The 25,018-nt window shown below is 52.1% G+C and overlaps 1 protein-coding gene across 4 annotated transcripts; it reads left to right on the forward strand.

The window, feature by feature from the left end:
• Positions 1–25: 25 nt before the first annotated feature.
• On the forward strand, positions 26–24,849 carry ATN1 (atrophin 1). Of its 4 annotated transcripts, none has more exons than XM_040056250.2 (10): positions 26–82; positions 15,823–16,003; positions 16,202–16,339; positions 16,715–16,828; positions 17,954–20,010; positions 20,223–20,445; positions 20,554–21,271; positions 22,433–22,576; positions 22,838–23,018; positions 23,577–24,849. In XM_040056250.2, exons 2-10 carry the CDS (start codon positions 15,926–15,928, stop codon positions 23,608–23,610), a joined length of 3,687 nt encoding a protein of 1,228 aa, XP_039912184.1. In that variant the 5' UTR covers positions 26–82; positions 15,823–15,925; the 3' UTR covers positions 23,611–24,849. The 4 variants fall into 4 exon arrangements, with proteins under 4 accessions (XP_039912184.1, XP_039912185.1, XP_039912183.1 ...); XM_040056251.2 differs by lacking the exon at positions 26–82 and adding an exon at positions 268–624; XM_040056249.2 differs by lacking the exon at positions 26–82 and adding an exon at positions 268–532.
• Positions 24,850–25,018: the final 169 nt, after the last annotated feature.

Consider the following 25,018-nt stretch of genomic DNA (forward strand, 5'->3'; position numbering starts at 1 on the left):
CCGGGCTGGTTGCTCGCCCCGCGCCCGCCCCTCCTCCTCCTCCTCCTCCTCCTCCTCCTCCCCCGTCCCACGCTGCCCACGGGTGGGTCGGGGGGGTGCGGCGTGTGTGGGGTGTTTCGCGGGGAGGGGCGGCGGCGAGCGAGGAGCAGAGGGGCGGGGGAGGGGGCTCGTTCTGGGCCCTTCGGAAATGGGAGGTGGCTAAGGCGGGCAGCGGTGGGAGCGATGGGAGGGCGGCGGGGCGCAGGCGGAGGCGCCTGAGCGCGGCGGGAGAGGGGGCGACAGAGCCGCGGGGCGGGGGGGGGGCCCGCTCCCCGCCGCACCCCCCTCCCGGAGCCGCTGTCCCTGCCACCGACCGGTTATTCCGGAGCCGCGAGAGGAAACGAGGGAGCGCGGAAAAGGAGGAGGGAGGAAAGGGGGGGAAAAAAAAAAAAAAAGAAAAAAAAGAGGGGGGGGGGCAGCGTTTAAATCCCTGCCCCCCGCTCCTCGCCGCCTCCATTCCTCCCTTCATTCGACCTCCCCTCAGGAGTCGCCGGTGAGTCCCTCGCCCGCTCCCAGCCGCTCCCGCCCCGCTTGTCATTGTCGCCCACTCGCTGCATTCTTTCGCGGCAGGATTTTAGCCCTCCGGTCCGTTTGCCGGGATGGGGAGCGAGTCCGCGCGGGGGGGGTGGGGGGGGGGGGAAACACCAAAGTTGGGGGGGGGCAAGAGGGGCCAGAGTGTGATTAACCCCCGCGGCGCTGGGGAAGGGTCCCCGGCGAGGGGATGCGGCGAGGGGCCGGGAAGGAGCCGGGACAGCGCCGCGGGGCACGGGGGCCCGGCGGGGCGGGGGTCCCGGCCGCGGGCGCTCGGGCGTCGCCGGGGGGCGCTGCCCGCCCGGGGCCGGGCTGCGCTGGACGGCGGCGCGGCGCCTTCCCCTCAGGAACGGGGGGCGGGGGTCGCGCTGGGGCTCCGCGCCCGCCGCGGGGGTCCCGGGGCGGGGACACCCCCCGCCGCGCGCCCGGCCTGACGTCAGCGCCCGCGGAGCCCCCCTTCCCTGCGGCGGGAAGTTCGGCGGGGGCAGGGGCGCGCGGGGCCCGGGGGGGCGCGGGCGGGCGGGAGTTGCGAGTTTGCGGCCCGGCGCCGTGCGGGGAGGAGGGCGGCGCAATGCTGGAGGGGGACCGGCTCCCGCCCTGCCCGCCCGCCTTCGGGGGGGGGGCTCGTATTGTCCCCGCTTCCCCAGGTGCCGGGAAGCGTGCAGGAGGAGCGGGGAATAACGTTTCCATCGGGGGACCGGGAAGAGTGTCGGCTCCCCAGCCGTGGCTGCGGCGGGCACGGGTGGGATTCACCCCTGGCCGCTGCACCCTGCTCTGACACGCCAGGGTGCCGCTCGGGGACCGGGGCGCTGGCGAGACCCCGCACGGCTGGGTGGCATCAGGCTGCGCTCCCCTTAAACCGGCCGAGATCCCTCGGTGTGTCCGGCTGGCTTTCCGTTCGTTATTCAGGATTTCTCAAGAAGTGGCATCTGGCTTTCCCACACTGCCCTTTTGGCTGTGCCATGGAGCCGGGGGCTGTTCTGCCTTGCCCGCTTGTGCTGGCCTGTGGCCGGCTCGGCTGCTGTTGCCCAGCGAATTGCCGGCTGTATTTTGCCGAGTGGCCGCTGTGCTGTTGAAGTGGCAGCCATTTGGTCACCGTGGCATTACTTTGCACGCTGCCTTTGCTTGCCATGGAGTTCTCTGCCTCGATAGCTATTGTACGTTCCTGAAGTTGCTTTCCACATGGGCAGTGTCTTTCCTTGCGTTTGCCTTGAAGTCCGCAGCCAGTTACTCCTTTGCTGGGATGGCCACTGTAAGAATTTGTATGGCTTTTGTCTGCAGGGTCTGTTTTTTTGCAGGGCTGTGCCTTGAGCGAGCAGCATGTCCTTACCGAGCTCGGCGCCCAAATATGTTGTCATTATTTCTGGTTGTACTGGGTGGATTGCATAGGACTCTCTATGCTTTCCAGCCTTAAAAAAAGTGAGGAGAAAGTAGTGGGCCATTATCCTAAGGTGTGTAGCAGGAGAGCGAGGGAGGAATTGGAAATGCCATTCATTTTGTGTCCACCTGGGTGCTGGACCGTGGTTACACACCCTTCAGGTGTGTGCTTCCTAAAGCTGCAGAGTTCAGCCTCTCTCCCATTAGAGGACCCCACAGCTGGCTGAGTTGAATGCTGGACTCTTTTGAGCCCGAGGGTGTTGTGCATCACTGCTGTGCCGCACGCACATTCCCAAAGGCTGGAGCTCCATGGTCGTTACCCACGGATGGGACACTTGTAAATGTGAATGATCAAGTTGGTTATTTGGAATTATTTTCATTCTATTTCTCCCTGTTTCTCGGGGGAGTTGTTAATGTTATATTGTGTCTGTCTTTGGTGATGGCACAACCAATCATTTGTCTATTTCCCCAACATTCTGAGGAATGACCTGATCTTTCAAACCAGACTTTTCCAGTTATGATTCATGATGGAGCTTTTCAAGCATGGCCAAAGAGTGAACTTGTAGTACCGTGGTTCTTGCTGGAAATTATAAAAACCTCCAAACATTTGAAAATTAAATGTGCAGTGAATCTTAATGAACAAGATGAACAGGTTTAACCTGCTGCAGTGACCTGCCTTTACCTCTCTTCATATGCATTTACCTCCTTCGCTGGGTTTTGTACCGTTTGGATACCTCTGAAAGGTTCTTGCCGTTCTCACCTTTAGGTTTGCCTGAACAAGGAATTATGATGACGTTTCTTGTGGGTGTACTTGAATTCCAAAATGATAATGGTCATGCAAGGAGCTGTGATTCTATAGCATGGTGAGATTACTGTACTAAAAGCAACCTGATCTGTATTGTTCTTCAAGAGGAGGAGGAGCATCCAGTCCACCCAGACTAGATGATCATTGTAGGTCCCTTCCAACTGAAATACTCCATCCCAGTTTTGTTTGTAGTTGAAATGCATCAGGCAGGTTTTTCACTTCTCAAAGTTCAGCCCCTGTCACTCCTTGTACACCTTCCCAGTTTCTCCTGGAGCTCTCTCATGTTCATCATGTGTTTTTCTTGGGGATGGAGGTGGAGTTGACAGGAGCAGTCCGTGTGGAATACAGAGCTGTGTAGGGGAAGTTTATTTATTTACCAGGTCTGGGGTGTAATATGTTTGCAAATGCAGTCTCTGGAATTGGTCTGTGCACGTGTTCAGCTGTGCTCCTCCATAAATACCTACCTGGATGTTTATCCATCTTATATTATTCCTCCTTGTGTAATGCCTTTTCTTCTGAGAACCTGGTTTTCTCTTCTGTCAGACGTTATCTTCCCCAGTTAATTTCTTTCTCCCAATGTCTTTTGGACAAATAAACTATTTTATTGCCTTCACTGGATTTTACGGTCTCATTCTTCCTGCATTATGAGATGCTTTGGAAGTATGAAATATATTTCTTGTGTTTATCACTTCATCCCTCCCATCTGTACTTCTTGAAGACTCTGTCTAGTGAAGTACAAAATAGCGATGCTTCGCAGACTTCTTAAAGGCTGAAGAAGAAGGCAACACAAGTTCTGTCTGTTCAAAAGTGAAGGCGTCTCTGAAAAAGTCATGCTCTTAACCAGGTGAGCACACCTAGGGTAGGTGTTCTCTGCAGAATTAATTCCTGTGATCCTGCCGGAGTCTGGTCACAGCGGGTGGTTTAACATGAACGTGAGGTGCTCCCTCTCAGTGCCTTCCCTGACCTCCTGTGCTCAGCAGTGCCGGGGGCATGTGTTGCCAGGCTGGCCAGGTACATATCCCACTGCTCTTTGTCACACTGAGATGAGCACTGGAGAATCTGTCTGTCCTTCCAGTCACGTGTTCGGCAGTCGTGGGCCCACAGCCCGTGTTCTCAGTGAAGTCTGTATGGAGAATGATGAAACAGAAGGGGATGTTTCCAGTTCAGGTGGCATGAGCTTCACTTCCCTACCAGCCTGGATGGCTGTTTGGGCTTTGAATGTTTGGGGATAAAGATCTGGCCATGTTTTAAGTTTACGAGAAGTCAACTTTGTGAGGAAGCGATGCCTTCAGAGGCAGTGCCTAGCTTCCAGCTCTGATAATCCTCCTGCAGAAGTTTCTGACCATCTGTTTTGTGTGTGTGTTGTGGCAGCAAACGCTGATTTGTTGTTGTCTACTCCTGTAAAAATATCAATGTTTGATTGATTGTTGTGGCAGTATTTTCACCTATAAACCAAAGGCTAACTGCAATATCTTCTCCAGGCAATTTCAGCCAATGATGGTCTGTCTGGGCTTTGCTGAAGAAGGGGAGCTGGTTGCTCTCAATCTTACTTCATGTCTCTTGCCCTGGTGACATTCTTCATCACAGGTAGTTTAGCTGGAAAATTTTAGTCTTGTACTTCCCTGCTGTACAATGCACTTGGTGATAGCCTGTTTCTTCCACAAGGTCTCTCTGCTCTATAGATCACTTAAGTGAAGGTTGCATTTGAGCAACCTTCATCTGTTTGGACAGTGAATTGGATTTACTGTGCGTGAATGTATATATTTATGTGTGTGTGTGTGTATATCACAATATATATGATAGTTTGTATAATATAACCTATCTTATATAAAATATAATGTTATATAGTTATTAAATTTTATATTGATATATATAGCAGAGTGTATTGGATATAAAGTGTATCTATAGCACAGTATTTTGGATATACTGCTGTTTTTTTTTCATTCAGGCAGTGCAACAGATGAAGTGATTTACCTCAGAATTATTCAGAGTTTGCCCGGTAGGGCCCATAAAGAGGGCTCACCCTCCATGAAGAATGGTTTATCCAGTCATGGTTATCCATCAGGCTTTCCTCATACATTGCTAGACCATTGCTTTCAAAGTCCTTTTTCACCCAGAGCTAGCTAGACCCCATCACCTTTTGGCCAAATTCTATGACTACTAATAAGTTTAGTAGTGAAAAACCTGTTCTCATCAACTGGCTGGTCTGTGGAGAAAATACCAAGAGCATTTATTTTACAGTAAAATAAAAGAAAACACTTACAAAGTTTTAGTGATACACTGTATTCCTATGCAAGTTTTTCAAGTGATTGATTTCTCCCACTTTTCAAATTTTGCACTGTTCCTGTGTTGGATTTGTCTAGCTTTAGCTAGATCCATTGGACGTGGGGGTCTTGGTTGTGTAGGTTAAAGAGCTCTTAGAAATCTTCTCCCTTTTACTGCTCATAGGCCATCTTTAAGTCTCCTTTTAACATTTTCTCAGGTAAGCTGTATTTATTCAGCTTAAGGCTAATAAAGGGGAGGAGTTCATCACATTTCTCAATTTGGCAGCAGCCGTTTTGGAGTACGCAGGTAAAAATGGCATGCACTACTCCCATAATTGCCTTACCAGTCCTCGGTATGGTCAGGTAAAAATCACCTCTCTTTTCCTACTCCTGAAGAATATTCCTTTCTCTGAGCACTGGTGGATTTCATTCATTCAGGAAAAACCTTCTTAGAAATCTTCTGCTGAGAACTCATATTCCAGCCACTAATTACAAGGTCTTTTCTGATCTTCTGTGTATCCTTGGATTTTCATCCTTGGAAGAATTCTATGTTCTTCTGTTCTTGATGTAACAATCCTGGATATTTAAGACGTTTGTCTGTCTGCGCGACCCCGTCGCAGCAGTAGCACCAACTGGTCTGTGCCAGAGTCTCCATGCCATCGTTTACCATCTCACCTGCCTCACCTGCAGACCTTTATTCAGGTTTCTGAAGACTTTGTTCACTCGGTGCCTTCACCAGCTACCAGGGATGTTCCACGTTCGGCCGCTGTTGCCTCTCATGATGGCACCTTGCTTTGTGACAGTGGATCCGTGCGGGACGTCTTTTTGCCGGGACAGGCGCTGCTCGTGCCATAGCTGTGCACCAAGCTTTATCCCACAGGTTGGCACGTGCTGCTTTACAGAGATTACCCAAGGCATTAAAAATATCTCAGGCTGTCGTTTCACTTTCTGTGGTTCCTTTTCTCGTGACACTGCAGTCCGAGCCTGGTTTGGGCTCAGTCTCTGGGCTCTTGAGTGGGTGCCTGCTTGAGAGGCAGTGGCCTGTGTCTGTGCTTGCTCAGGCAGGTTATGCATTGCTATAGATGGTAGTACTTTAGCATAGATTGCCTGCTTTGAATTCTCTTGGGACTTCTAATCCTTCTCTGTGTCATGACCAGGAAGACCTTGTTTTAGCCATAAACCTATGTTTTCTGATTTCATAAAATCACAAGGACTAAGGTCGCCATGAGCTTGGAGAAGTGTGTAAGACAAAAGCTCTCCTTCCTCCCAAGGGTGCTTCTGCACTGGCAGGAGTTCCCAGGGAGGCTGGAGATGCTCTGAATATTGTTCTCTGAGGTGCTTGTGACAACCTTGTCTAGCTTTGCGGTTTTCTGTGAACAGGACATTTGAGTGGAGACCTCCAGCAACCTCTTCCAAGGCAAATCTTTCTGGACACACCGTTGGGTTTTGTTCCTTTAGTGCCAGGGATGAGGGCAGGATCATCCCACTTGGCCAGTCCTGTAGACCAAGGAGAAGCTGTGGGATCCCAAGCCTAGGAGTGATTCACAGTTTACCAGAGACTCATATCTGCTCTACAATTGTTCCTGTGCCCATTTCCCTGGCTCCACTTCACTTATTTTTCATTCTGGATGTGTGCGTCGATCTTCACCCTGTTCACGTGCTTGCCCTTGGCACACATGGCTCTTGTGGTCGTTGGCTGTCAGTCATGAATCCCTAGAAACAGAGAATCTAAAGGTTGTCCTTTGTGTCAGTGGCTGCAAAGTCATAGAATCATTTAGGTTGGAAGAGACCTCCAAGATCACTGAGTCCAGCCATTAATCTAATACTGTCATTTTCTATTCTTATCCCATCCTATCCCATCCTATCCCATCCTATCTTATCCTATCCATTTTCCTCTGATACTCTTACAGCTTCCAGCTGTTTTCACTGGAGGAACTGCCATAGCCAGATATGGTTTCTAGCTATCCACAAAGTGCTTGAATGAAACTCACCAGTCTCCCATCAAAGACACGGAACCTTTTATCGCTCATGGTGTGCTTTAACTGGAAATTCTGCAGCCACTTTTTTCAAGAACTGTAGTGTTGTTTGATGGTCATCAAATTTGTACTGGAAAAGACAGTAAAAAAATTTATTTCCTACCTAACCTCTGTTTTTCATATATGGCTATATGGTCCCCAGTCACATCCTCACTTCAGTAACCTTGTCTAACCCTAAGAGATGTCTAACCCACTCAGTCGTGCATCTTCATTGCCCTTCTAATTCCTGTGGAGGAAGCAGAATTGCACACACATTTCAAGATATAGGAAAGCCATAGGCTTGTGTGGGGGCATAATGACATTCTCCTCAGGAAATTGTAGCATGCTGTGTATTTTCTCAATGGCTGCTGGATGCCAAGGTGCCATTTTTGTGGATCTGTGCCTTATATCCGAAGGGTATCACTCCTGAGTTGTGCTGGTCAGCTCTGAGTCCATCTGTCCCTTCCAGCTAGCATCCTCCTTTGAATCTCTGGGCAACCATCCTGTGATGTCTCTGAGTAACTTGCTTTGTGTTCTTAGCAAAGGGGCATCTGTGTGTCAGAAGAGGAGCGTGGGGTATTACAGTAGACCCTTGGCCCCTTAACAGCTCCACAGGTAAGGTGTGCTCAGGTGTTGCAAATACAGAAGATGCTGCACTTCATAAAACAGTAAGTGTGGGGAGTGTGATGTGTCCTTCCTCTGGATCTTGCATCTGTAGGCTCCATCCCACTCGAAGAAGGTAGAGCCCAGTGTGTTTTGTTTCGTGATCCACCACTGGGCTCTGCCAGCCTGTATCTCCGAGAGATCTGGAAGCCCTCCTCCGGGGAGACAGAATGATTCTTCTGGGATTTTTAAGTAAATCTGTTACATACTTAACAGTCATTTTACTGTGCCCTCAGGAATTGTTTTACGATTAACATAACCTTCTTTAGTACATCTAACCTTCATTTAGTGAATCAAACTTTATTTTCAGTTGCTTTTGCAAAAATTAATATCTTCTTCTAGGCTGTAAATTAAGCTATTGTTAAATGCATGAATGTTTTTATTATTTATTACCCTGCTTTTGCTCTGTTATTTCACTCTGTTCATCAGAATTGTTTTTCTCAGATTCATATTTATTTGAATGGAGGTTCCAGATTTAGAGTTTTCATACTCAAAATAACATTCTTGCTCCTCATGGTTGTGCAAAACAAAACATTAATGTAGGCTTAATAAAATGTAAACTAGCTTTATCTCTTAAGACTGCCAGTGCTCTGCACAGTTATTTTTAGCATTCTTCTTTGGCACCCTTTCCTGAAGTGTGAGCATTTTAATTTTTATTTATTATTTTACTGCAGAGAAGGAGCACATAGGTGGCCTAAAAAGTGAGTTTGTCAACAAGTGCATATAAGAAAGATTGAAGCTGTTGCCTCAAGATGAGTCTCTTTTTTGCATGGGAGGTGTTATTTTAGAATAATTTCAGGATATTTTATACAATGATGGACTGGTATGGGTTGAAAGGGGCCTTAAACATCATCCAGTTCCAATCCCACTTCCATGGGCAGGGCCACCTTCCACTAGACCAGGTTGCTTCTGGTCCCTTGCAACTTGGTCTTAAACCCTTCCAGGATTGAGGCATCCACAGCTTCTTCTGTTCCTGTGTCTCACTACCCTCACAGTAGAGAATTTCTTCCCTATATCCCATTTAAACCTGCCCTCTTTTGGTTTGAAACCACTCCCCTTGTCATGTCTCTCCAGGCCCTGGTAAAAACTGTCTCTGCCTTTCTTGTAAGCCACCTTTATATACTTACAATCTCAGAATCACAGAATCATTAAGGTTGGAAAAGACTTCCAAGGTCATTGAGTCCAACATCGCCTTGTCAACTAAGGCGTAGCACTGAGTGTCCAGTAACTAAACATCCCCAGCTCCCTCAGCTTCTCTTCACAGGACTTGTGCTGCAGACCCTTCACCAGCTCTGTTGCCCTTCTCTGGACATACTCCAGCCCCTCAATGCCCTTCTTGAGTTGAGAGGCCCAGAACTGGACACAGGATTTGAGGTCTTGCTTCACCAGTGCCGAGTACAGGGGGACAATCACTGCCCTGGTACTGCTGGACACACTACTGCTGATCCAACACCCAGAGTTTTCCCCCATCGGCTAGGCAGGTCACCTGCTCATAAAAAGAGATCAGGTTGGTCCAGCAGGACCTGCCTTTTATGAACTCATCCTGGCTGGGACTAATCCCCTGGTTGTCCTGTATGTGCCATGGGATCACACTTGGGATAATCTGCTTTATAACCTCTTTGGGCACTGAGGTGCAGCTGACAGGCCTGTAGTTCCCCTGATCTTCCTTCTGAGCCTTTTTATGGATGGCCATCACATTGTCCAACCTCCAGTCACCTGGGACCTCTGTGGTTAACCAGGGCTGATTATAAATCATGCAGAGTGGCTTGGTGAGCTCTTCCACCAGCCCGCTCAGTACTCTGAGCTTAAAAGCTACCAGAAGGTCTTTCTGGAGCTTTCTCTTCTCCAGGCTGAACAACCACAGCTCTCTCAGCCTGTCTTTGTAGGAGAGGTGTTTCATCCCTTTGGTCGTCTTCATGGATTCCTTCCAGCAGGTCCATGTGTGTCCAGCAGGTCCTTCCTGTGCTAGGGACCACAGACCTGGATGCAGCACTCCAGCTGGGGTCTTGCCAGAGCAGAGCAAAGGGGTGGAATTCCCTTCCTCACTCTGCTGCCAGTGCTGTTTTGATGCAGCTTAGGACATGTTTGGCTTTCTGGGCTGCAAGTGCACATTGTTAACTCATGCCCACCTTTTTGTCCACCTGTATCCTCAAGATTTTTGCCACAGGGCTGCTCTCAGGCTCTTCATTCCCCAGCCTATACTGATCCTGATGATTGCCTTGACCCATGTGCAGGACCAGCACTGCACCTTGTTGAATTTCATGAGTTTCACTTGGTTCCACTCCTCAATCCTGTCAAGATCCCTCCAGATGGCATCTCTTCCCTTTAGCCTATCAACCACTTGACTTGGTGTCATCTGCAAGCTTGCAGAGAGAGCATTGAATCCCACCATCTGTGTCATTGATGAAGATATTAAATAGTATTGGTCCCAGATCCTTGGGGGACACCACTGGTTCAGGGTTTCCACTTGGACATTGAACTGTTGACTCTTTGGATGGAGCCATCCATCCGGCTATCAAATATCACGGAGACTGATTTGGCAACTATGTCAGCTGACTCCCTCAAGACCCTGGGGTGCATCTCATTGGGTCCCATGGACTTGTTCATGTTCAGTTTCCTCAGGTGGTCTCAAACCTGACTTCTTACAATGGGATTGTGAATCAGCTCTTAGATACATAAGATAGATCTAAATCGAGAGAGTCTGTTCAGCTTGTGTATTAAAAGTGTGTGAAATTCACCCTCTGGCACAGTCGAGTTTCTGGAAGCATTCATTTACATTTATTGTTAAAATTTATTTTAACACATCTCATAGTGACCCATTCTATGCCATATTTTGAAGTCAGAAGAATCCAATGAAATTCCAGTACACTGCCATATAAAATCAATGTCTTTATAGAAAAATAATAATAAAAAAATTGACAGCTGTCACTATTTTTATATTGGATTTATATTTTGACCTCTTGAGCAGTAGTCACAGTTTGCACTCGTTTTGTAGGCGAGTTTGCCACATAGCACTGAGCTGCCAAACCTCCCTGGCAGGGCAGGTCTCAGCTCTTCCTGGCTGTGTCTGATGGCTGCTGGTGGTTGGATGTGCCTGTCCCAGGCCTTGTGGAGGGGTCTGCAGAGGCCTGGGAGATGTGTGCTCTGATCCTGGGGTCTCTGTGTGCAGTGATCTGCAGGAGTTCTGTTCCTTGATTAATTCAATTCCCGGCCTGAGTTCACAGCCCCTGCATCCGCCCAGTGCTGTAGTTACTTTGCAGGAGACAGAAAAATGCCTTTGTTTGAAAACAACCTTTCATTTGTATACCTTCATATATTTACTCTTAACAAGATTTACTGAATGTAGAGGATTTGGCAGTCATGGCAATATTCACACCCAAGATAATATTAGCCTCAAATTTTTTTGCCATGTTGGTGTTCAACCATTTTGGCATCCTAGTTCCTTTGCTCACAGAGTCATTTTCCCTTTTACAGTAATGTCACGCTCTGGGTATGTGTCAAAAGACCGTGACGTGCAACCTGAACCCTGACCTGTTTTTTCATTGCTGTCCAACTCTGAGCACGGTGCCCTTCCCCTTCTTTCCCTCTCTTTCTCCATCATGCCCTGTAGTAAAATGCCAGAGTTCGAGCACAGAATCAGGAACCTGCCATTGGGAAATGCTGTGCTTCAGGTTGTGTGATTGCAGTATTTGGGACAAAACTTCATGTTTTCAAGGTCCTACACAGTTGTTAAAACCGATTACATTTCTGGAAATTTTCCCTTCATTTTACAAAATGAGGGAGATTGAGACAGGAGTTAAAAATATTTGGGACTATCATTCATTGGGCAGTCATATATATATACACACACACACACATATATATATATATATGTATGTATACACGCACACTCTTCTTAGTGATCTTTGCCCATCAAGAGGGATCCACCAGTTATCATTACAGTTTATTTTCAGGACACTTCTCAGCATCTGCAATGTGTTAGAAGGCATCTGTATTCGTTTTGCCACCCTGGTTTCTCCCTCCAGTGCTTGTTCATCCCTTTGTAGAAGTGGGAAGAGAAAAAACAGGATGGGAACAGAGAGCTATTGAATTGCACAGAACCAGACTCAGTTTAATTCTCACATCTGACTTCTTCTGACTCCCTGCCTTTGCGTACCAAATGTCTTGGATTTCACGTAGGATTCTGGATGTGATTCCTACATTTCAGAAAATGTTTTAAAGAGTAGTCACTGTGTACTTCAAGTAGTTCCCAAATGAAGAGGGCAAGAGATTCGCCCTTCAGAACATCTGTATTCAGGCTAAAGCAGGCATTCCATTGACTCCTTGCTCCAAACTTGCATGGACTAACATCTAGTGGAAGATGGCTTTGTCTATAGCAAATAACCCAAAAAGGGAAAATGTTAGCTCTTTTTTTAAAAATTATACTGATGCTGGGAGCCTTCAGCTCTCCCTTCTGCTGGCACTGGTCCCAGAGAGGGCTGTCTGGACCTCAGCTGGTGTTTGACCTTCTCAGGCAGACTGGAGCCCTGGACTTGGGCTGCCCATCCCAAGGGGTTTACTCTGCCGTTGAGCACCTGCTGAAGTGTCAAAATGCTCCATGGCTTTGGCAGCATCTCCCTGTCTTCCCTGTCTCGGTGGAAACGGGCTCCTTGCTGCTGGGCATGTGCTGGGTGTGCCCGTGCCTGCAGCCCCAGCGTTGTGCAGCGCTTTGGGCACGTGACTCATTCGTCATTTACAGTTCTGGCCAAGCCCTCAAACACCACCCCAGAAACTTGGTTCCCATTTCCTCTGCTTCTGTCGCCATCTAGGAAAGTTTATTTCCTCAAACCCACAGCCTAATGTGTAAGTGCTCTCCTGAGCCAAGGACGAACATTCAGCCTGCTTTCTAAGAGGTAAAACTTGAGTGCTTCTCATTTGAGATGGACTTGTTTCCAGTTTGCTTACCTGGGAGAATTGCTCCACGTGATGGCCTGGGAAGGAGAGAACCTATCTGTGTCCTTCAACAAAAGAGGAACTGGACATCATAAGCTTCTGGCTGCCGGTGCAGGACAGTCCCAGGCTTTGGGAAGAATTACTTGGAGCTGGGGAGGAGGAGGAGGAGCGGGATCCATTTTGAATGCCACGTGGGGGATGCCTGTTGAATGTGTGTTGCTCGCAGGAGATTTTACCAGGGCTTACAGGAGAATATGGAGGGGTTTGGGCAATAAGCCAAGCCAGGCTGGGTTGTACGAAACGCAAACAGCGCATAGCAATTCGCAATGCCTCATAAGTCAGTTGAACCTGTAAAGGACTTCACAGGGCCAGGGAAAGGTTAACCCTTCCACAGCAGCCCTGTCACCTCTCACCTCCTAACCAAAACCACGGAGCCCTCAGAACCCTTCAGAGACCTTTGCAGGGATCTTCAGTCATGGGAAGGGTTATGTGTGACTTGCTAATTGTAAAGGCTCACAATGCAGGCTTTTATTTCATAGATGTTAGTATTAAAAGGTGGATTTGTGATCCTCTCATCTGGCCGTAGCAGTTGCTGTACATCACAGAGCCTAATAATGCGTGCGTCAATTCTCTTACATATTTTAGTAAAGTCTTTGCTGTCTAAGTGACAGAAACTTCTGTCTCAGTCAGTGGTTGACTATGTCTCTTGAAGTGTCGCTATTTGTTTCTGCCTTTGTTTGTTACTGCGTATTCAGTGGTTGGAATAAGTATGGAGTGGGTATCCCTTTCTAAAAGGGAAGTTTCAGTTTGTGGTTGGCTGCATGTTATTTCCCTGCCTGTCTTCTCTGGGAAGAAAATGGTAATTGTCATTCCAGGATTGCTGGAAACCTGAAGCGAGACCCGTGTGCTGCGTTACCACTCTGGCTTCTTTGGTGTGGGAGGTGTGGGTGGTGTCTCTGTGGAATGCAGGGAACACTGGGAGCCTCTATTGCTGCTGCTGTGCCTTCAGAGCTGAGCTGATACTTGCAGGTTGCCACCGTGGCTTGAGTCAAAGCTGAGTTAAACTGGGATCACCTTACGCATTACAATCTTTCGTTTCACGTAAGAAATGTTGGTTCTGGGTGCTTATCTACAATAGCATCAGCGTAACTGGCTGAATTAGCAACCCAAGGCCAAAGCGTGGCAGAAATGTGAGGCTGTAAAACAAGTCAACGGGTGGGGATTGGGAGTGGGCTCTGCCTCCATTAGGTCAGTTATAAACCATCGTCAGCTATTTTTCTGTTAAAGAAGAGGTCTCAGTTAATGAATTGATGTGTGTGGGAATTAATGCTGGATGAGTCCCCCTGGGGCTTTCGTGATGAGGGTCAAATAAAATATTAATGGAATTAAAACAAACAGTCCCCTGATTTTCCTAAGTACCTTCCGGATGGGTTTGTCTAAGCATTGGTCAGGGAAGATGTGGAGCCCCAGGAGAGACAGACAGGCCAGTGTCATTACTCCTGTTTCATGGTCAGGGAAATGTAGGCAGTGGAAAGCAGTGACCCTGGGGCCACACAGTCCAGCAACAGGGCTGCACAGGAGCTCTGAGAGTTCTCCTCTCAGAGCACTTTTGCTCTGATCCCTGTTTTCAGCTCCCTTCTCAGAGAAATCAAAGTCATCCAGAATGCTCCTGCACTGCTTGGCTGGAAGCTGATCTTTCCAGGTGTGGGATGGTCTTCAGGAGACCCAAATCCATAGCTGTCTTACTCACAAAATTTCTCTCTGCTTCCAGATGGGAGAATAAAACCCAGTAGTTGTGGCTTTTTTCTCCTGGTGCCTCTTCCACAGGACATGTTCCGTTGTCTTTCAGGTTGCCCATTCCAGAGGCTGAGTACAGCAACTCAAATGACAGGCTTAGGCAGGATAAAGAGTCTCTTTGGTTATGTGTGTGCGGTGCAGAGCAGTGCAAAAGGTCTTTATCTTGCTGGATTCAAGCAAGCCAACTTCAGGAGCAGTCTCCCTGAACAATTTCCTCCAGTTCACAGGCTAACACAAACATGTTACTTTCATACTCCAGAGTAGGAACTGTGTGATACAACAGGATGTTAAATATCTATAGTAAAACGCTTTTGGACACGGCACAAAGCCGTAAATTGTTCCAGAGGGATCTCAGCAATCTTCCCACTGCTGCCAAGTGTAAGGATGTACTCTGCATCCCTGAGTATGACCCAGTCTGGTACACTGGGGAACATCCAGTGTGTTGAGGAGGAGGAGACCCTGGCAAGGCGCTCCAGGCTGAACAGAGCTGATGATTGTGGCGTGCAAAAGCAAAGCTAAATGTGTTTTCTCACACCTATTTGTGTCCCTTGGGCATGGAACATGGTGTGGTGCATGAGTGCATGTGGATGTACTCTGGAGAGGGCTGGGCTGCACAGTGCCATTCAGCAAAGGCCACTTTGCTGAATGACAAATGACACAGGGCTGGCAAACGACGGCACATGGCCAGGCAAGGGAGGCGTGACTTTCTGCACTGACCACAAGTGCAAAGACAAACTAACAAAGTCGGGAAAAATGTAATTGGGAACATTTTAAAGCACTTTCCTGTTTTTTTCCCAAGGAAAGGAAAATACTAAAATTATTCCAGAAGACAGATAACATCCTGATAGCCATTCCTTCTTGCATTCTCCAAAGCAGCATTATTGGGCCCCGAATTATAGAATTAGATAATCACGGAATGACTTGGATTAGAAGGAGCCTTAAAGATCATCTGCTTCCAACAACCCTGCCATGGACAGGGACATCTTCCACAAGATCAGGTTATTCAAAATCCCATCCAGCTTGGCCTTGAACACTGCCAGGGTTCAGGCATCCACGGCTTCTCTGGGCAACCTGTTCCACTGCCTTGTCACCCTCAGAGTGCAGAGTTTCTTCCTAATATCTAATCTAAATCTGTCCTCTTTCAGTTTGAAGCCATTAAGAATGAATACCTCGCATCGTGCACATATCACTCCTAGAAACTGGAAATCAGATATGGCAGTGGGCAAATCTTTTCACACGCCGATGGGAGAGTTTATTGCATTCTTGATAAACATCCTTGAGTCTCTAAATAAGGGAGCAACAATAATTTTGTCATATTTTTATAGCAAGCCACAAAAGGATGTTCTGTAGTCCACTCAGTCTTTCTCCCCCTCCCCTCATCTGCTTGTCTCCCTTTCAGGATTCAGCAGGATCTTGCTGCGTGGCTGGTGTAAGCCCCCCTTCCAGAGGAGCTCCCGTCTCCTCGGAAACAGCCGAAGGGGGTTGCGGAGTCATAAAAATTTATGTTTTCATCAAACCGGGCCAAGGAGAATGGGGGTCCCACACCCAAAAGAATGAAGACACGACAGAACAAGGACTCGGTACGTGAGCTGGGAGAGGGGGGTGGGACACGAGAGCCAGGCTGGAGGTGTGGGCTGGAACTGAGGCTCCCTGCAAAGCCAGTGGGCATGAGTTTGGCACGGTGGAGTGCCAGGGGTTCAGGGGCTTTGGGAGCCTGGGCACAGAGCAGGAGTGGTGGGAGATGAACAGCAGGACTGACACAGTGATCCCTCACTTAGATGTCAATGCGGAGTGGACGGAAGAAAGAGACTCCGGGGCCCCGAGAGGAGCTCAGGTCACGGGGTCGAGCTTCCCCTGGTGGCGTCAGCACCTCCAGCAGTGATGGCAAGGCTGAGAAATCCCGACAAGCGACAAAGGTAATGTCAGCTGGGACACAAGCGTGGGGTGGCCAAGGACTGCCCAAATCGGGTGGGATCCATTTGAGGATCCAGGGACACAGACCAGAAAAGATCCACTGAGGAACCTGTGCTGGGTTAGCTTCCTGAAGTGGGCAGAATCCCTCTTTGCTCTCATCCTCACCATCTTGCACTTTCCTAAGAATGGGTGTCCAGTCTCACCAAACCCTTTCAGTGCTAATCTTTGCCATATCCTGGGTCCATGGTGCTCTGCTAGTGTCATCGACACACGTGCCACGGTGGCTGTGCCTCACCTGCTGCAGTCTGTGAAGACCTGCTGGGCTGGAAGATTTCCCCATGACCCTCCACCTCTCTCTTTTCCTTGTCTCCTTACAGAAAGGCCGGCTGGAGGAATCCTGCACCCCCAAGAGCAGCAAGCAGGGCCGAACAGAAGAGATTTCAGAGAGTGAAGGGGAAGACACCAATGCTCCCAAAAAAACCAAAACTGAGGTGAGCGCTCCCTGCTGTGATTGCTGGCACGTGCCCAGCCCAGAGCAAAGGAGTCTCCAGTTCCCTATCTGTGCTACTCATGCCTGCCTGAGCAAGAGCCCTGCCTTTTCCAAGTGGCAGGAGCCTGGCTCCGTGTGCAGCCACATGTTGGCTCGGAGTCTGTCCCTTCTGATCCCCAGCACAGTGTGAAATGGAGGTGCTTAAGTCACGATGGGTTCCAGGTGACAGTCGTGCAAAACCTGCTTGTGCACACACAGAGTCGTGGCAGGGCTTTTCCAAAACACTGACAGCTCCAGGCTGGATTGGTGGTTGGGTGGGTGGAAGACTCAGCTCTTGTGCTTCTCCATTCCCTGTTAGCCTGTTCAGGGGACTGGCCTTAAAGGCCTGCAAACATGGGGATGCTTGCTCACATTAAGAGGTCATTATAATTGAACCATCTTGGTTACGCTTCTGTAATTTATCCACATGGATAGTCTGTTCAGCTCAACAGTGATATTTTTTCAGCTTGGCCTCCCGTGCTTAGAGTGGTGCTCCTTAGTTACCCTTACACACAGTGACTGCTTAATCACCAGTGCACATTGTCTGAGGCAGCAGGTAGTGAGGAGGAGCAGGGATTGGGAAGCACAGGGGGAGTTCCTGGAAGTAAGGAGTGGAGCAGTGAGAGGGGTCTGGTGGGGAGCTGGTCTCCTAGACCAGGGAGATCTCTGCAGGGGCGAGAAGAGCAATTCTAGGTCTGGGGCCTGTGCTGGGACCGCTGTGGTGTGTGCTGCTCCGTGCCACCAGTGATGCCATGTCCTGGCCATCGCCCGTGTTGTGTCTGTTCCCTCTCCACCTCACGTGTAGCAGTTCCCTGCCCTCCCTCACTGCCTCTTTACACAAGGTACCCATTGTTACCTCCTTCCTGAACACGGAATGCTCATGAAGGACCGTAGAGCACCAGAAAGGAGGCAGGAGGACTGGTGTTTTGTATATCTTGCCAGAAAACGTCTCCTTTCCTCTGTGAGGCTTTCTAGTGCTGAGGTGGGCAGAGAAAGGTCAGAAATCAAGTTCTCTGGGAACTTGAAGTGTGTCACTTGTGGTCTGGGAGGCCTCATAATGCTCCTTTCCTCCTCCTTCCTACTTCAGGAGTTGCCCTGTCCTCCATCCCCATCCGATGTTGACAGCCTTGATGGCCACAGTTTCAATGATGAGATGAGCAGCGACCCACGGGACATTGACCAGGATAACAGGAGCACCTCGCCCAGTGTCTACAGCCCCGGGAGCGTGGAGAACGACTCTGACTCCTCTTCTGTGCTGTCCCAGGGGCCGTCTCACTCCTACCACCACCCCCCACTCTTCCCCGAGAGCCCGCCGGTAGCTCCCCCTCCCGACAACCTAGCCCGTCCACCGGAGCCCAGCTTTGGGCTCCCGGGCGAGGTGCACCCCCAGGGACCCCCCGCAGGAAGTTACCATTCCCAGCTGGAGGGCCAGGCCTCACGCATTTTCCAGGCTCAAGCCCCGCAGACACCTGCCTCCTCCTCTTCCTCTTCCTCCTCCTCCGCTGTTGCTGCCCCTTCTGCTCCCCCGTCCTCATCCTCGGCCTCTTCCTCCTCCTCCTCCTCCTCTTCCTCCCACGCTCCCCTTTATCCTACGGCCAACGTGGTCCAGGTGGGGGCCAAAATTGCCAGTGGAGTGGGCGTGCTCCCAGCACCAGGGGCTCGTGAGCAGACCCTCAGCGCCAAGCACAATCCACCGCCTACCACCCCAATCTCGCTGGCGTCGGTAGGAGGAGGGCTCCCCCCTCAAAAGACACCCCCGGCCAACCCCCCAGCTGCCCCCCCGGCCTCGGCCCCTTCCTTCCCCCACGTCTCCTCCAACCTGCCTCCTCCGCCGGCCCTGCGCCCCCTCAACAACGCGGTGGCCGCCTCCAGCTCCCCAGGGATGGTGGGGCAGGCCCTGAGCGGCCACCTGCCCTCGCCCCACAGCATGGGGCAGGACAAGGCACCGGCCCTGGCCCCCTCCCGCTACCCCTACGCCCCGCCGCCGCTGCCGCCCTCCAGCTCCTCTGCCCAGTACCCCCAGGCCTCCCCGGGCCAGCCCCTGCCCAGCTACAGCGCTTCCTACGGGCACTCCTTCCCCCCGCCCAGCGGCCTCTCTGTCTCCAGCCAGCCCCCCAAGTACACCCAGCCCTCCCTGCCCTCGCAGCCCGTCTGGAGCCAGGGGCCACCCCCTTACAGCCGCCCCCTGGGCAATGCTGGCTCCCACCCCGCTGCCCCTTTCCCTGGCCAGTCCCCCCATCACCAGCAGCCTCCCCAGCAGCAGCACCACCACGGTCACGGGGGCAGCGGGGGCGTCTCCCCAGCGGCCGCAGCTCCTCCCCAGCCCCCCGGGGGCTACCCCCACGGCCTGGAGTCCAGCAGCCATCACCCTTCCCATCCCACCTACGGGCTGCGCCTCTACCCTCCGCACAGCCAGGCCGCCTACAGCCAGGCTCCCTCCGCCACCGCGGCCGCTGCCCCCTCTTCCTCCTCCTCCTCCTCCTCTTCCTCATCCTCCTCCTCCTCTTCCTCATCCTCGTCTTCTTCCTCTTCCTCATCCTCCTCTGCTGCCTCTTCCCAGGGAAGCTACCCCAGCATGTGCACGCACCCACCGGGGCAGAGTCCCGCCACCTACACCTTCCCCCCGCCACCACCTCCCTCCCCTGCTCACGGGGCTGGCCCTCCAGTCACCTCTGCTGCCACCACCCTCTCCACCGTCATTGCCACCATGGCCTCCCCCTCCGCAGCCCCCTACAAGACGGTCTCGCCCCCGGTACCCCCGTCAGCCGTGGCCCCGTATGGGAAGCGGGCGGCCTCCCCTGTCCCCACCTTCCAGCCTCCGGCCCCCTACAAGCCGGGCTCGCCCCCCACTTCCTCGGCTGCCCCTTTCCGTGCAGCCACCCCTCCTGGCTACCGGGTGGCCTCTTCCCCTGTGGCGGGGGGCTACAAAGCCCCCTCACCCGCCCCCTCTGCCCCACCCCCCTTGCCAGGGAGCATGGCTGCCCCGGCCCCGCCGCCACCCCCGCTCCCCCTCAGCGCCGCCCAGATCAAGCAGGAGCCGTCGGAGGAGTACGAGCCCCCGGAGAGCCCCGTGCCACCTGCTCGCAGCCCCTCGCCACCCCCCAAGGTGGTGGATGTGCCCAGCCACGCCAGCCAGTCAGCCAGGTGAGGGGAGGCTGGTTTCCCCAAAGGATGGGGAGGGACGTATGGGGCAGGGAGGAGGACATCACCCCAAGCCTGAGGCGCAGCTGCGCCCTTTTGCCTTTTTCATTGTGCTCTTCACATTCCCACGGTGCCCTTCCCATGGTACCCACCCCTGTCCCCGTCCCTGCTCACCAGCCCTGTCGGCACTGATAGCCTTCGCCTCTCATCCCCAGATTCAACAAACACCTGGACCGTGGCTTCAACTCCTGCTCCCGCACTGACCTGTACTTTGTGCCCCTCGACGGCTCCAAGCTGGCCAAGAAAAGAGCAGACTTGGTGGAGAAAGTGCGTCGAGAGGCTGAGCAGAAGGCCCGCGAAGAGAAGGAGCGGGAACGGGAACGGGAGCGGGAGAAGGAGCGGGAGCGGGAGAAGGAACGGGAGCTGGAGAGGAGCGTGGTAGGTCTGGGGGTCCCGCTGCCGCAGCGCAGCCGGGGCGGATGCTCAAGGGCCCCCTCGGCCGCTCCCCTCTGGGACCCTGAAGCCGGTCTCTCTGCTCTCTTGCAGAAGATGGCCCAGGAGGGCCGTCCGGTCGAGTGCTCGTCCCTCGGGCCGGTTCCCCACCGCCCCTCCTTCGAGCAGGGCAGCGCTGTAGCGACTGTTCCCCCATACCTGGGCCCCGACACCCCGGCTCTGCGCACCCTTAGCGAGTACGCCCGGCCCCACGTCATGTCCCCCAGCAACCGCAACCACCCTTTCTACGTGCCCCTGGGCGCCGTCGACCCGGGCCTGCTGGGCTACAACGTGCCGGCCATCTACAGCAGCGATCCAGCCACGCGGGAGCGGGAGCTGCGGGAGCGCGAGGCCCGCGAACGAGACCTGAGGGACCGGGACCTGCGTGAACGTCTCAAGCCTGGCTTCGAAGTCAAACCGGCCGAGTTGGAGCAGCTCCATGCCGTGCCAGCTGCTGCCATGGATCCGTTCCCACGCCACGGCGGGCTGAGTCTGCAGACGGCCCCCGGCCTTCATCCCGCTTTTCCCTTCCACCCAGGGCTGGGCCACTTGGAGCGGGAGAGGCTGGCGCTGGCAGCCGGCCCGACCCTTCGTCCCGACATGTCCTACGCCGAGCGCTTGGCGGCTGAACGCCAGCACGCCGAGCGCGTGGCTGCTCTCAGCAATGACCCTCTGGCACGGCTGCAGATGCTCAATGTGACTCCTCATCATCATCAGCATTCCCACATCCACTCCCACCTCCATCTCCACCAGCAGGATGCCATACACGCAGGTAAGGGCAGTGTGGTGGTGGTGCCCTGCACAAAGCCCTGATTCCTGTCCTACTGTGCCTTCCTACTGTGCTCCCTCCCACTGGCTCTGGGAAACCCTAAAAGCCGATGAGACTAAACTTTGAGGCCATGGATCTTCGGCCAGAGAGCCCCACATCACAGTCATTCTACCTTGCTCCCACTCCCGTCCCACCAAAGGCACTGACACTGCTGATCAGTGGCCAGCAAAATTGTTTGCACTCTGTCCTTTTGTTCTGAATCTATGGGACCAACAGTACAAGGGCTGGAGTCCCACTGACTGCCTGGGTGGTGCTGCTGTGTACTGCTTTCCTTAGACTGGAGTCTGCAGAGGGAGGGAGAACAGTTTTGGCAGTGTCCTTAGGACTAATAAAATGTTGGTTCTCACGTTTGGTCCTATGGCTGCAGATAGTGGGATGGGATGGGAAAGGAGGTGAGCTAATCGTGAGGAACTGGAGGCTGCTGTTTTTCAGAATTGAATGGTGGTCCCTTCCATTTCCACATACTAGAGGATTGTAAAAGGTTTAGGGGTGAAAATCTCAGGGAAGCAAAGCCCAAGCTACAGTTAAATAGGAAAAAATTGTGCCTGCTCAGGTGCTGTGCGCGGTCAGTGGGGTCTGGTGTCAGTCACAGGTGCTGGCTCTGAGCAGCTGCAACTGCTCACAACTGCTACGAGGTACAAATGAATGTCTGTTTTCCCTCCTTTCTCTGGCTGTGAGTCCAAACCACTAGAAAGAATCTGTCATGGATAAGACCTGAAAAAGAAAGCACCCAGTACGAGTATGCACGTGAATGGCTGTTGGGGTGACAGATAGGCATGATATGGGATGCAGACCTGATTGCAGAGCAGGTCATTGCAGAACTCGACTGAATTTTTAAGGAACTGTACTTCAAAGGAGCAGTATTTCTTCCAGAGGAGTGTAGGGACAGAGCTCTGCCAGACTGATTCACGTGAAGTTCAATGCAGGCAGAAAGAGTAACGCTCAGAAGGAGATGACACTGTGTCTTTTAGCTGTGAAATTATCCCATCCCTAACACACTTTGACCCTCTTTTTCCGTATCTGTTTTATGAGGCCCCGTGCCTGTCTCTGTGTTACCTGCTGCAAAGCCTGGGACAATCACCTTGTGGCATCTTTTCTTCCCAGCCTCAGCCTCCGTTCACCCTCTAATCGACCCCCTCGCCTCGGGATCACACCTCACCCGGATACCGTACCCAGCTGGAACCATCCCCAACCCTCTCCTGCCTCACCCTCTACATGAGAATGAAGTGCTGCGCCACCAGCTCTTTGGTAAGGAGGTTCACAGAGGCTGCTGTTCTCCTCCAAAAAGCATCGACAGCGTTCCCAGGGGCAGGGCCGTCCCGAGGGGGTCACAGGACCCAGCTGGGGCCTGTTAAACAGAGCGTGGGGCAGGCCCACGCCGTCAGGATGAGCAGGTCCTGCACGTGGGCAGGGATGGCAACGGGAGCGCGGCAGGGTCTTCTTGACCGAGCTGTGGGGCCTTGGATGGAGCACTGACTTGGCTCTTGTCTGTGTCGCCTTTGGCTGCAGCCGCACCCTACAGGGACCTGCCGGGCTCCCTCTCGGCGCCCATGTCGGCGGCGCACCAGCTGCAGGCCATGCACGCGCAGTCGGCTGAGCTGCAGCGCCTGGCTCTGGAGCAGCAGCAGTGGCTCCACGCCCACCACCCTCTGCACGGCGTGCCGCTCCCCACGCAGGAGGACTACTACAGGTGCGTGGAGCTGCTCTCTCCCCGCAGGAGCGCCTCCAGGCCCGGCCCCTGGCGTGGGGCTGGCACAAGCGGTGGGAACGGGGAAGCGCTGCCCCTGGGGAGGGTGGCTGTGCCCAAGCCCACACCGGGAACAGGGATGCTTTGCTGTGGGCACAGCTGTGGGCTGGCCGCCAGGAAGGTCGTACTTGGCAAGTGGCTATTCAGTGGCTAATCCTTTGTGAGGTCTCAGCTCCTCCCCTCTGAGGGGGCAGATAACTAACTTACATGTGTTTCACAGATGTTGATGCAGTTATGACTAACCAATACCCCTGCCAAAATACAAAACGTTTATAAGGGTTTGATGGTTTTGCCAAGACAAGGCATTCACAAGTGCGTGGGGAGGCACGCTGGGAAAGGGAGAGGTCCAATGTTGTTCCTTTTCAATAGATCCTACTTCAAGGATCTGCAAAACTTCCCGAGCCAGCAACGTTGTGTGCATCTAGATGAACAAAGGCAGGGGAATGTAGTAAATTGCCTTTTTCCCTTTCACTATCACCTTGTTCCTCTTTTCTATCCTAGCCACCTGAAGAAGGAAAGTGACAAACCCCTTTAAATGGACCTCTACTGTCAGTGTGACATCATCATGTCTTTCTCTCAAGAGGAGCGAACAATCAACCAAATCCTGGGGGAGGGGAAGCTGCAAAGTGACACATCCTGGTCCCACCATGCAGTAGAGTACAAGAGAAGATGACAAAAAGTATGGGATGCCATCCTGGGAAAGGTGGGGGAGAGGAAAATGGGGAGGGACTGAAGCACCACTAATGGACCTGAAGCGATCGGTACGTGATTTCAGCTGAGGTGTGAAGAAAAGAGAATCAGCATTGCACAGAGCTCAGACAGACAAAGACTGACATGAATTTAGGGTGGCAGCAGCTCCATCCTTTGTTTTGGGGGAACAGTTGCATTAAATAAAAAGTGCAGAGCATTGAAGGACTTCATGTACAAGATACTCCTGCCTTTTCTGCTTCTGCGAGGAGGTGGTGCAGCCAAGAAATAACTGCAAACCCAAAAGAGCCTTTTTTGAAGATGCCTCCTCAACACCCCACCCCCATTTAGGTGTAAGATACTGCTTAGCGATACAGAAAAGCAACGTGGAACTTTTTCAGATTAGCCAGAGCAGCTTCCCGTTCTCCCGACATCCCTTCAGATGCAAACCAAGCGTTCCAGGCCCCTTCCTGAGCGGCCTCTCCTGCCTGTGGAGGGTCCGGTCCCAGCCATCGGGGTGCAAAGCACCGCAGGACTGTTTGCAGGACGGTGGCCGTGCTTTCCCCAGCTGATGGGAAGGGGCACGGCCATGAGGTGCGAAGCACCTGCAGAGTGTTTTGGAGACTGCCGTCACCACCGTGACCCCTCTGAGCCCCGTGGGGAGAGCTGGCGTGGCCGAGGGGTAACATGGCGTCCTGGACTGTCTGTAAGATGGTGGCTGCCCCTTTTCCCCTCACCCATCCTAATTGATGTACTTTAACTCATGCACATCCTATTAGACGTGGCAGTTTTATGTAGCAACTTGTGACTCCCTTGCCCCTGCGTGCGTGTTCTGATTTCACAGTTGTATCTCTCGATTGGTCCCCCATATATATATATATATATTTACTTAACCATTAAAGGAAAAAAAAAACAACCAACAACCCAGCTATGGAAAAGAAAATAAAACAACCACCCAAACGAGCGACGTTCCCCACGCACTCCTGAGCCCCGACACACATTCTAATAATTTATATATATAAATATATATATGAAGCTCTTAAAAAATGGAAAAAAAAAAAAAGACAAAAAAAAAAAAACCCTTCCAGAAACGGGACTCCGGTGTGTTCATTTCTTTTCTTTGGGGCCAGGACGGGAAGGTCAGAAACACTCCCGGTGAAAACTGGGAGAGGCTGGAAGCGGGCGCCGCCTCGGGAAAGGCGCGGGGGAGCCGCTGGGCAGGAGCGGGGAGGGGCGGGGCGTGCGCGCCACGGGCC

The sequence above is a fragment of the Hirundo rustica genome, chromosome 2, assembly GCF_015227805.2.
Source record: "Hirundo rustica isolate bHirRus1 chromosome 2, bHirRus1.pri.v3, whole genome shotgun sequence".
Lineage (NCBI taxonomy): Eukaryota > Metazoa > Chordata > Aves > Passeriformes > Hirundinidae > Hirundo > Hirundo rustica.